Source organism: Fopius arisanus, unplaced genomic scaffold, assembly GCF_000806365.1.
Source record: "Fopius arisanus strain USDA-PBARC FA_bdor unplaced genomic scaffold, ASM80636v1 scaffold00129, whole genome shotgun sequence".
Lineage (NCBI taxonomy): Eukaryota > Metazoa > Arthropoda > Insecta > Hymenoptera > Braconidae > Fopius > Fopius arisanus.
Genome location: NW_011887868.1, coordinates 243,361 through 255,843, shown reverse-complemented (window position 1 = coordinate 255,843; position 12,483 = coordinate 243,361). Strand labels below are relative to the sequence as shown.

At 36.4% G+C, this 12,483-nt stretch overlaps 2 protein-coding genes across 3 annotated transcripts in view; both read left to right on the top strand.

The window, feature by feature from the left end:
- The first annotated feature begins 1,393 nt into the window (after positions 1-1,393).
- LOC105271948 (probable serine/threonine-protein kinase clkA) lies at positions 1,394-7,525 on the top strand. The gene is made up of 4 exons (XM_011313782.1): positions 1,394-1,584; positions 2,878-3,064; positions 3,782-5,332; positions 6,099-7,525. Exons 1-4 carry the CDS (start codon positions 1,551-1,553, stop codon positions 6,379-6,381), a joined length of 2,055 nt encoding a protein of 684 aa, XP_011312084.1. The 5' UTR covers positions 1,394-1,550; the 3' UTR covers positions 6,382-7,525.
- A 1,411-nt stretch (positions 7,526-8,936) lies between these two features.
- LOC105271947 (uncharacterized) overlaps positions 8,937-12,483 on the top strand; it is a 7,366-nt gene continuing 3,819 nt past the window's right edge. The window contains exons 1-5 of one of the 2 annotated variants that reach the window (XM_011313780.1): positions 8,937-9,291; positions 9,359-9,516; positions 10,434-10,850; positions 11,220-11,300; positions 12,240-12,354. In XM_011313780.1, coding sequence (XP_011312082.1) covers positions 9,118-9,291; positions 9,359-9,516; positions 10,434-10,850; positions 11,220-11,300; positions 12,240-12,354 — 945 coding nt within the window. In that variant the 5' untranslated portion in view covers positions 8,937-9,117. The remainder of the gene's footprint in view (positions 9,292-9,358; positions 9,517-10,433; positions 10,851-11,219; positions 11,301-12,239; positions 12,355-12,483) is intronic. The other variant, XM_011313781.1, reaches the window with a different exon arrangement.

Sequence of the window (12,483 nt, the reverse complement as noted above, 5' to 3'; positions counted from 1 at the left end):
AATCCTTCAATGGATATTAATTCCAGAAAAAATTTCGTGAATTAAAAAAACCGTGGTTCCACATTAAATTTTTTTAAATCGAAAATATTTTGGAAGAACGTAACTAACTAAACTTTTCCACACATGTATACCCTTTCGGGCTTTTACATTTCCCACCCCCAGTTCCCCCTGTACTGCAATTACGCCGAGGGCTGAAGGGAAACCTCATGGGAAAAAACCTTGGCCAGGTACAGTCGTCTCGTTCGAGACTACCGCTCGTACGATGAAACCTGTGCAAGTTAGAGCGAATTCTATCTCTAAAAAACCCCTGGCTTTTCCCCGCCTGGGAATCGAACCCACGAATCTCATGTGCCTACCCCCTACGCTCTAACCGCACGGCCACCGCACGTCGGTAAAGGACGTAACTATTTCATTGATTTAATGTTTTTGTAGATTTGCGTAATTCACTGTTCCTTAACAAATGGATAGTAAAAATTAATATTAATGTTTAAAAATTGATATAATAAAATATTAATTATATTATATTATATCAATTTTTTGTAACGATTGAAACGTTAAAAATATTTTTCTAATTATGATGTACAAAAAAAATTACTTGGTTCAAACAAACTTATTCAATTCCGTATGCAGCACTTGCAATCGCACACGCGGTTTCGACTATTCATTAATTTCACTTGTTAGTTTCACCACAATTTTCATTTAATTTGTTAATTTTCTTCCTCACTGTATTACTATGGGATAAACCAATTATCAATCGATAAAAATCCAACATAAACATCTCGTAACGATTCGCAAATGGGTAATTTCAAATGTTTGATGTTGAATGTCTCGTCAACGGAACCCCTCGAAATTCCTTTTAATCTCCTCACCTAACATTCCCAACACTCCTTGACCAGAATGATTAAAAGGAAAGTCCACGCAGATGTCCTCTCCCGCCTATTGACCCTCCGACAGCCCACGAGACCCGATAAACATTTTCACCCACTCGCATTCCCTGTCCTCAAATACCCCGCGAATATCTTCACCTGAAAATAATCAACTGGTTGGAATTCATTGAAATGGAAAGTCAGTTATAATGAACCAGAATTCTCGGTTTTTGTTCCTCATCACTCGGTGGAGTGAAAAAAATTAGAGAGTGATTCTTATGTCCTCAAGCCCGAAGATGTCACATTCCCCTCGTCCTGAATCTCTTTCACTCCTTCTCTCGCTCTCACTCTTCACATCTCGTATAAGGGCCTCAAGAATAATATGACGTAACGTCAAGTTACGTACATATCTCCAGCAATCGTACGTTCTCCATCGGATTCTCCCCTACCACCTGGAATTGTTCATCCTACTCCCAGGTGAGGATCCAAGAGTCTCAACTCTCCTCTTCGTTGAGACATTCACCGGCACTCCTGCAGTCGCATCCCCGAAGTGAATTCAGACGGTACAACTCCAGATTAACACGAGGAATATCATTTTTCGACAATCCAACGTTGTGATTTTTCTATTTATTTTTTTTTTTATTTGACATTGAGTTTTTCATTGAGTTCTTCAAGAAAACGGAGATGTCAGTCAGCAACGTGATCCTATTTTCCTTTGGTTTGTTTCATTTTTATTTATTTATCCTGTGAAGTGCGAGCATTCTATTTATTTTTTATTCCAAGCGATCAGTTGACTAGTGAAGTGTCAAAACGGAATTTGTATTTTTTCATTATCGTTTTTGGTGAATTTTCGGGAATGAAGAGAGATGGAGCGAATTTCGAAAGAATGGTTGTCGAGTTCAGGTTTTCCGTTTTTGAAATTTGCTACTTTTGTTTTATTTGTTTTTGGGAGATTACCAGAAATGAGACATTGAATCCCGAAATTTGGGAAGGTCTTGACTAGACAAATATAACAAGTATAAAAAAATTTCTATAATATTGTACAAGTTATTCGATTTGAAGGATCTTCAACAAAAAATAAAATAATATGAACTTAGATTATTATTGAAAAATTTCCGAAAATCTAACGAATTATGCATGCACTGAAGCAAATTCATAATTATACAAATCCTTCAATAATTTTTTATTATTTTAATGCCCATTTTATGTTAAACAACAAAGGAAAAAAAAGATATTGAAATTTTTCACCTGAAATAAAATTCCCTATCTACCCATTCATAATTGAAGGGGTATATTAATATTCACTAAATTCTCTTTGAATTGATCCCCAGAAATCAAAAGTAAAAGTTAAAAGTAAAAGTCAAATTAAAAACAAAAAAGTTTCACTGGAACTGTTAAATCTTCATTTAATTGTTTAATCAATTTTAATTAATTTAGTTTTGATTAATTAACGAATTGAACCTTTTTTTTTCTGCGAGTAGTGAACAGAGGTGATGAAAGAGATAATTGAAATGACAAAGAAATGAAAAAAATGTGATTAGAGGACTCTTTTAAAATTCTAATAAAAGTAGAACGATGCGTGCATCACGATTGCATGAATATATTTCTCATTATGCGAAGGTATCGTCGGTAGAAAGGTACATCTTGCATCCGGTGTTTATCACGGTTTCATCTAGCATGAGCCACGAAGCTCTACAACAGAAGAATAGAGACAAATAAAATAGCCGATTGAAGTCCACCCCAATTTTTCCCAGCCGATTTTTCAATTTTCCGGGTGAATACAACGATCCAATCGTTTTAATTACGTGACTCGAGTGAGAGAAATCATTCTAATTACTCTAGTTTGATATTCATTACAGTTTGGACAATGAGACAACAAAATTTCGAAATTTCCTCACCTAAATGCAAACAATAAAAAAAGTGACGAGGGAGTTTAAATTTTTTAATGAAAAGACCGGTGGAGAGGGTATAATGAAGTATCTTAATTGTGTAATTGCATTGTTTTCTACAGCTGGGATACTGTGGAGCTGTGTATTGGGACTACAACGACCAGCACCGAGATACTCCCAGCAATTCATGCCGGAAACCTCGTTTACCTGTCGCAATAAGATCGTGGGTAGTTACTATGCCGATCCAGAGACGGACTGTCAGTTGTTCCACGTGTGTGCTTCCGTCGCCGGGGTTGTCCAGGATTACAAGTGAGTAATCAATTATCCTCATTTTTTTACTTGAAAATATTTTCGATTCCATCAAGAAATCTTCACACACTTCTGAAAAAATTTATGTTTCCATTTTCTGGAAATATTACTCCATTCATGTATCGATAAAATTCAATTTATCGATATCCTTGTTGTTCTGTTCAATTGATCATTACGAGTACAAAAAGGATTTGTGCATTTTTGTACTTCCTTGAAGTCATGGGGAAAATTGATGGATGGTATGCGTCAAGAATCGGTGGATTGGTGAAAAGTACTTGAGTACTTGTCACAAGTATTTTTTACACTATTTGTTAACACAAAAGAGTTCAGTCTGCAGTAATAATATTCACTCCTCTCAATAGAGTAATTAGAAATACTGAATTGAAAGTCCAAAAATAATTCCGCAGAGTTAGAAAAATCCTTCCCCACGTTTCTTTGCTACTTGTGACAAGTATCAGAAGTACTAGCAAAAAATAACTGCATCAACAGATGTAGTACTTGACCGAAGAACAAGATATGTACTTGATACGATTATTTTTACATTGTTCCAAGAGTGAACTTCCCCTAAGAAGCAGCGGATTCTGGTAATTAATATTTTTGAGCGTATGATTTAACAAGAATTATGAATTCCCTTCCGATGAAGCCACCTAAGGGTCGAGAAATGGAGTGATCACTCGATCGACGGATTGATTAATTCAGCGAATAATTTTCTTTTAGGTTCTTATGTCCAAACGACACAGCGTTCGATCAAGAATCGCAGACATGCGCGGATTGGTACGACGTGGACTGCGAGGCAGCTACACTTTACTACGCCTCCGATAATTTTGACCTCTACCGGCTAGGCTCTGGACTGGAATCAGTTCATTATGACTCCTTGCGAAGTGATGCTGAGCCCCAGGATCATCTCCAACGCAGTGAGTCGAATGACCCCGTGCGTTCCGCCGCCAACAGTCTGAATCGCGTCAGCCCCACCTTCGCTTCACAATCAAATTCCAACAACCGCGATATCCTCCGCGGTAGCAGCAGCAGCAACTACTACAACAGTAGGAACAATGTCAAGGATGACGACTACGACAGCGAAAAAAGCTACCAAGATGAGCCGATCGTTGAGCCGAAGAAGAAACCCGGTGTGAGAAAGATCGCCCGAAAGCAGCAGTACAGCAACAACAACAACAACGACGCACCATCTAGCACGTTAGCACCATCATCAACAACGAACTACAACGCGTACAACAACAGGAACTACTACAACCATAGAACAACGTACGATACCACAACAACAGCTCGTCCAACTCAGGATTATAGCAATGACAACAGTAATTATAACAGGAACTACTACAATCATCAGAGAACAACGTACGAAACCACAACAACAGCCCGACCAACATCGGACTACAATGGCAATCAACGAAGTCAGAATCAAAATGCCCAGAAGTACGCGGCACCTTCGACCTTCAGACCACCAACAACTCAGCAGTACAGTACCTATCAGGCACCCAGTACAACAGCTAGAACAACATCCAACAACAACTACAATCAGCAGAATACAAACTATCAGACAGTATCGACAACGGTAAAACCATTTACATTCAGCCAGAACTACCAACATGGAACTTCACCGAGACCAACGACTTACAATCAGAATTATCAAGACAACTTCAGCTCGTCCAATGGACAATACAACAATCAGAAGGGGCAGTACAATCAAGGCTCACGAGCCCAACCAACGACTGTTGCACCAAGTACAAACTATCAGCAAACTGATTTAACTGGATTCCAGCAGAGGAACTACAACAACATTCAGAGATCCACCACTGCATTCCCAAGTACCACTACTGCTAGCACTTTTTACGATGCGTACAGTGCAAATAATCAGTTCACCGGAAAGACAAATGGTGTGACTAAACAGAATGCTCAGACTACTAACAATAAATATCAGAGTTTCTCCACTGGAATCTATGTGCCAACTACTTATGCACCCATAACTAAGAAAGTGAATGAGGGAAGTGGAAGAGGAGGAGATCGGTATAACGGTCAGGATTCCAATGGACAATTCTCAGACAAACCTGTCAAACCCGCACCATTCTTTGACGTCACCAAAGCACCCAAGAAGGTTACACAGTACAATAATTATGATAATACAGCCAAGTACTTTGAGGCGAGTACGACAAATTATGATTTTGGAAGATCGGCATCGGGAATCGGATTCAGCCCTTCAAGCATCAATCTATTGGCTGAGACCCCGAAGACTACTACGCCTGTACCAAGGTGCTAATTTTTTTCTAATTGTCTTTGTTTTCTTCTACAAGTCAATGATTTATCATTATTTCCGAATAATTTCAACGACCGATTGGTAAACAAATCGGTACATCTTGAACTCATCGACTTAATTCGATCTTAAACAGACCAGGTATTAAATACCCAATGTCCTTAGCATCTAGATATTTACGGTTTAGGAATATCTTGCGATTCAAGGAATAGAAAGTGTTCGTGAATTTATTATGTAATCAATTCCCCCATTCACTCATTCATTTATCGAATATTGCGTGCGATATATATTGAATCGATACCACAAATTAGTCTATTGAACGTTTTCCACGTTCAAGTGGATTTTTTTTTTCGATGAAGTACCAAATTTACTTAGTACTTGAAAAACTATATTATTACTCGGGTTTCAGTCACCCTCAAAGAAAATTATATATCCGAAGGAATATTTGAATAATATCCGGATATATTCTCAGCCAAAAATGCTGATATATCTGAGATATGTCTTCGGAATGTACAGTTATGTCCGGGCAGCCTAATTAGCCATCGGTAGCTGTAATAATAATTTTTCACTTGAAAATAAATGATGGTGTCTGTCAAGGTTATTGTTCTCATCGACCTGAGATCGGTGTGAATGGTTGAAGCTCTAGTATCGGTTGGATCTCCATGATTACCATAATTCACTATCTGAACGAACAATAGAAATAAGAAAGATTCTCCCATCGTCGTATAGACGAGCTCACCTTTCTCTTCCGGTTCTGTTTTACAGACGAAATGGCTCACCCACAACATACAATCCTGTTAGCTTCAATGGTAATAATCAGAGGGGAACACAACAGCAGACAACACGATCATCAACTCACAGCAGCTCAGCTAGGCCATTCTCCACAACTGCCAAGTTCACTGATGCCACTACACCACGACCTAAAGCACCCAAGAAGAATGATTACGATTACGCGTATTACGACAATGCTGGTACACTGGAGTATGATGGCCTTGATTTGGAGCACGTTGCCGGTGGCAAGGAGTCAGCAAAAATAGCGAGGAATTAATTACCGTCATGAAGTTTATGCAAGAACAGAGTTACATGTATTTTTATAGAAACTTGTTCTGGAAATTTCGCAATTTTTCTTTCAAGGCGTTGCGACAATTTTTTGGAATTTTGTGTCTGGTGGCCAGTAAGCGTCAATTCGGGTTTGCAAGGCGATGTTTGTGGTTTGATTCGAGTGGTAATCTGATATCACTTCCGGTGAGCAAGATGGCGCATCTAAAATTTCGATAGCATATCCTAGGGCTCGCACTTGGCGATTTCATTCAGTCGTTTTATTAGTTCTTTCTTCGATTACGTATTTCTCAAAGTTTCAGGGAGTTCAGTTGAAAGGAAGATTATGAATATGTTCTTGTCGAATCATTTCAATTAGGTTTCCGCCTATTGGATCGCTTTTACGAGGAAAGCGTCTGAGGATCGAGTAATTTTATGAATAATTATCGACAAGACATTGGTAGAAGTGTAAGAACCAACTAATTAACGTCTGGTGAATCGTTTTGTGCTTAATGAAGGTTTTTAGTTATTTTTGAAATAATAGTTTCCACACTTTAGGTTTTTCATTAAATTTCGTGCGACAATTTTTCTCACTCCATTGGGGATATTCATGTTCTTGTTTTCCTTTTTTTTTCGTCAGTATTTATAGAGTAGATTTGAAATTTTATGGTTTGTTGACATTTATGGCAATTTGGAACAGGAGATTATTAGGTATGATAAATCGGTGGGTGGATGGTAATTCCGTGCTAATAATTATATTTGAATGCGGAAATATTTTTTTGTACAGGATGAAATTCATGACAGCAAAGCCCTGTTGATATTTCTTGTCACGATCATTTATCAACATTTTTTTCTTTCAGATATTTAAAGAATAATTTGCAGTTTTCAATTTCCATCTTATTTCTTCATTTTGAGGATTTAATTTCCTTCGCTTCATTGAACGTTTGAAAATATCAAATGGCAATAACATCAGCTGAACGTTATGATCACGTGTTTGTCCTTTCCAATAATTTTTGGAAAATTATTTGTACAAGGTGCCGCACGAAATACGTTGGATAAATTATCGAATTGTATATTTTGCAGTTCTGTCTATCCTTATTATCCGTACTGAGTGTATATATATTATAAATATTTTAATTAATAAAAAGGAAAAAATGCATAAAAACCGCATTAATTGTTCTTATTGGGGTGGGGGCGGTAAAATGGATTCCCCAATCAGAAACTCGTTCCTCAACAATTTTTACGACTCAAATGACTAGCTCGTAACCGCGAAAAATTCGCTTCAATTTTTTCAATTCGTCTGCGGAATGACAATTTTGGAGGTAGGGTAAAACGGATCTCCCTCCCTCTCATTATTTAGTTTCCATTTTTTTTCTCAAAAAAATCATTAAACGAATGCAGTTCCTTCGATTCCCTCCACCATTCCAATAGGTACTCATTCGCTACTGAATTTATTCCTGATTATTTATGGTATTTATTATACATTCACATGAAGAAAACCTGTTAAGGCCCGGGTGGACTATCTAATATCATCTTTTGTTTAAATTTTATCTTTTTAGCCTAAAATACATTAAAATTTGGGATCAAATTTCTGTTTCGGGAGCTACTCGAATGGTTATAAAAAAATAATGAAAAAAAAGAGGAAAAATTATTGAAGGGCGCTAAAGAGCGATATTGTTCAAAAGGGATCTACCAAGTTTACAAAAAAATAATAAAAATTACGCAGCTTGCTATTGCTCTCCAGAAGATTGAGTGACAGCTAGATGCAATAGTAAGCTACGTATTTTTTATTATTTTTCAGCAAACTTTGTAAATCCCTTTTAAATAATATCGATCTTTACCGCCCTTCAATAATTTTTCCTCTTTTTTTTCATTATTTTTTCACGTCCATTCAAGTGCTTCCCGCAACACAAAATTGATCTCAAATTTTAATGTATTTTAGATTAAAAAGATAAAATTTAAACAAAAGTCGATGTTCGATCAGTCCACCCGGGCCTTAAATGAAAGATTTCACGGACACGATGCGCTTACATCTATATCTGTATAAAAAATGAAAAAGAAAATAACGAAAATATGAAAATAAAGACGATCCATCTTACCTTCACCCCTGATTAAAAAATAGGGGTACATTTTACCTCTCCCCTACTACACGGAGAGAATAATTCTTTAAAAATTACGTGCCTGTTCCGTAACCTGCCAGTCAAAACAGTATTCAGTAAAAATTACGGAACAGTTGCGCATTTTTTCACGGAACGTTCCCTACTTTTTCCTGAACGTTCTGGACTTTTTCCTGAACGTTCTGGACTTTTTCCTAAAAGGTCACTGAAAAAGTGCGTAACTGTTCCGTAATTTTTACTGAATACTATTTTGACTGGCAGGTTACGGAACAGGCACGTAATTTTTAAAGAATTTTTCTCTCCGTGTAGATATTTACTGAAACCTATATATTTGAAGTTCACCGGATCTAAATGAAGTAACCTTGACATATTTTTCCTTATCGTGTTGACCAGAAATGATGAGTCCTTTCGAAACAAAACAAACGGATCGAACAAAATTAATTATCGTTGAATCAGTATCGCCTCAGTGACCGTTCAAACGGATAGTGTATACTTTATTCATGTGATTGCGTTCTTCTTAGGATATAAAATCTGTTCTAAAAGTCAATATATATAGACTAATAAAAGTAAAATCGTTAAATAATCTAAAAATAATTAAATTTAACTGAAATAAATAAACAAATAAATAAATGAATAATCTAATTATGGATAATTTGGGTCACAATTTTTCGAGTTCAATGTGGTTCAATTCAAATTTATTTATTACAAATGGAGTTCCTTTTAAATTTTATTTAGATGGATACGATCTTCATGAGTTCACCGCTATAGTCAAGATCATTGAGGTTAATTTTTCATACGAAGATGTAATGATTGCGTGATTTAATTAGCATGCTTTTGTCATACGTTTAATATTTATTTATGCTAATTTAGGCTTATGGAGGGAAATTATCGGAGCCTGATGGTCCGGATACAATTGTTTTTTGCGAAGCAGGAGGTCCTCTCAGCACTGAGAAATATGAATACTATGATATTAAATATTTTCATGACAGCATCGTTGGGCTCCAGCCCCTCGAGTTGATGGATTACAAGTACGTAAATTTTATAGCAAGCAAATTTTTATGATATCTAATACTTTTAAGCACTTTTAAGTACTCTTTTTACGCAACTCTACGCGGGAAAGGGAATTCATGAAAAATGATGAAGGTTCTGTAATCATGCGGTTAGCTATCATTTTGTAAAAAATTAGGGAATGAACGACAATTAACGGGAGATTCAAAAATTTTTTCTGGGTTTTACAATCAGTAATTTATATCTTGTTTTTGAATAAAATGGAGAAAATAGGAGGTTAATTTTAGGGGATAGAAGGAAATTTGAAATTCAGCATAAAAGAGAGATTACTTTGAGGCGATGATTTTCTTAAATTGATATAATCGGGGGATAAAATTGTTAATATGAATATTTCATAATATGTAGAGAAACATTACAAAATTTATTCAATGATTGATACGTTGGAAATAATTAGAAATCGAGAGATAATACCGGATTGCACTAATAATAGACACAGGAATTTAGGACGTCTTTGGGCTAGTCGTCAGCGTGCTGGCCCTATGACCAAAGCATCCCGGTAAGGGATGCAGGTTCGAGTCCCGATGGTGAAAAATTTTTCATCGTCGGAAAACGAACCCAGTGCCTGTGGAAGTTAGTTATAAGGTAGCTAGATGAAAAGTGCGGGTTGGGAATTAGGTTGGGGTACCGCTTAGGTACTGGGAAAGGGTTGGTAAAAGACCCACTAGGGTCATACCATCTGGCACCACCCATTTATCTTTATCTTTAGATACAGGAATTTCAGATTTATTAACACAACGATAAAAAGGAAAGTAAATACCACTTATTATTGTCTGATTTTAATTGGATTTAAAAAATTCAATATAATTGTGAGTTTTTGATTCTTCGAGGAATCAATGTCAATACGAAGTAATCGTCAACAATCAAAATAATTCCGTAGACTTTGGGAGAGCACAAATCAACGACTGGAAAATCCGAGAGATGAATCAATCAAATCATTTGGAAATGAGGAAAATAAATTTGATCCATCCACAAAAATTGACACATCACTTCGAATATTGGAATTCCAGAATGGATTGGAAGATGGTGAGAATTCTTCTAATGATCCAGCCTCGAGTACTTGCACAAAAAAATGTTTTGTAAAGCTTGAGCGTTTCGAAATTTGTGATGAAGAGGATCATCATTCAGCTGAAGTTCAAGAAGATCAGTATGAAAGTCTTGTCGAAGAGGATGAACTGTCAGATGACTCAGGTGTTTCTCAAACCAGCGACGACAGTAATCATTCACAAGCCGGTGATGACATGATCCTATCAAATCGTAGTCATTCATCGACAAGACAAGTCACCGATAGATCAAGGTAATCATTAAGACCCTGATGGACTATCTGGAAAAGATAATTTACTCCAAAATTGGGACTTCTAATTACTCCGTCAATTAATCGTTTTTTTCAATAATTGTTAGCTAGCGGCCTAGTTGTTGACAACCGCTAGAACACTAGCTAATAATTATTGTAAAAAAACGATTAATTGCCAAAGTAATTAGGAATCCGAATTTCGAAGTAAATTATCTCTTCTAGATAATCCACCCGAGCCTTAAAGTAGTTGTTAAAAGTTAAACATATGTACTAGCTTAAAGATTTATACTATATTTGAACTATATTCATACTATATCCATTGATATTCATACTTTTGGTTTATTCATTTTTTTGCTTTTTTTTTTTTTTTAGAAAACGAAGCGATAGTGCACCTGGGCTCAGAAACCAGAGAAGGAGAAATCTAATAGAGAATAAGTTATCTACACCGAAAAAGTGAGCATTCAATTCCGCAATTTTTCTGTATTCAATTTTTCTTTATATTTTCGAGTTCCATTTTTAAGAATTTCATAATCACACGGAGGAAAATATTCGGGGATCCCAAGTGGAAATCGATGTCGCGTTTTGATCAAGCGGTGATCAAGTGTATCATCAGGTGCCTGATCAGGTGTAACGCTGATTTCACAAATTTAGACTAGAATATTTCCACTAGAAATACTCACTTATGATACCACGAGAGCTTCGAAATTATCAGATGTCTCCCAATAGGGTCTTCAGGTTGAAAAAACATTTTAACGAGCGTGAAACGTAAGTGATTTTTCTGAAAAATTTGACTACTGCGTTTGTTTGCAGAAGACCTTGAGGGAAATACCCGATTAATTTTGGAGCTCGCATGGTATTCGGGGGATTATCATTCATCGAAATTTCAGTGAATAGAATTGCACTACGAGACAAATTTAGAAATCAAAACTTTTCAATTAACACAATATTATTCTTTTAAATTCGATGACAATGACTTGGACTGGCCAATCTATTTCTTTTTATGTATATCCACCTGAGAATTTACCACTGCAATTCCTGAAAAATTATCATTTAAATTTCGTCTTGACTATTTAAAAACCAGTCGAGTGATGCAATTCTGTTGGCAAGCATTCCGAGGGGAAAAACCCCGGTGGCCTGGCGTAGTGGTTAAGGTCGTTGCCTCACAACGGATGGGTTCCAGGTTCGATTCCTGGCCGGGTAGAATGGTGAGATCTAACCAGCTTTAAAAAGTCCTGATCAATCGCCACTTAGTCTCCTCCGACTCGAAGCGATGTAAAATAAGCATAAAAAAAAAAGGGGGAAAAAAATCAATTCAATTTCACGAAATCGAAATCGAAAAATCATTTCCTTCCGTACTCATCGCTTTTCAAGAATATAATTATGATTTTACAGTACAGCCTGGACATTCGCAGAGCAACAAGCGTTAATTCAATATCTTATTGATAACGACATCATGCATCGGGGAAATTCTCGTAAAACGTGGATGGAGTATATAGACAAATGTGGGGTATGTCAGTTGCTAATATCGAAACACAAAATATAATTAGTCATTGCAAAACGGTTGATTACTTTTTTGGGAACAGATGAAATCTGTCGCTTGCACTTGGAAGAAGAATATTGAATACAAAATCCCCCC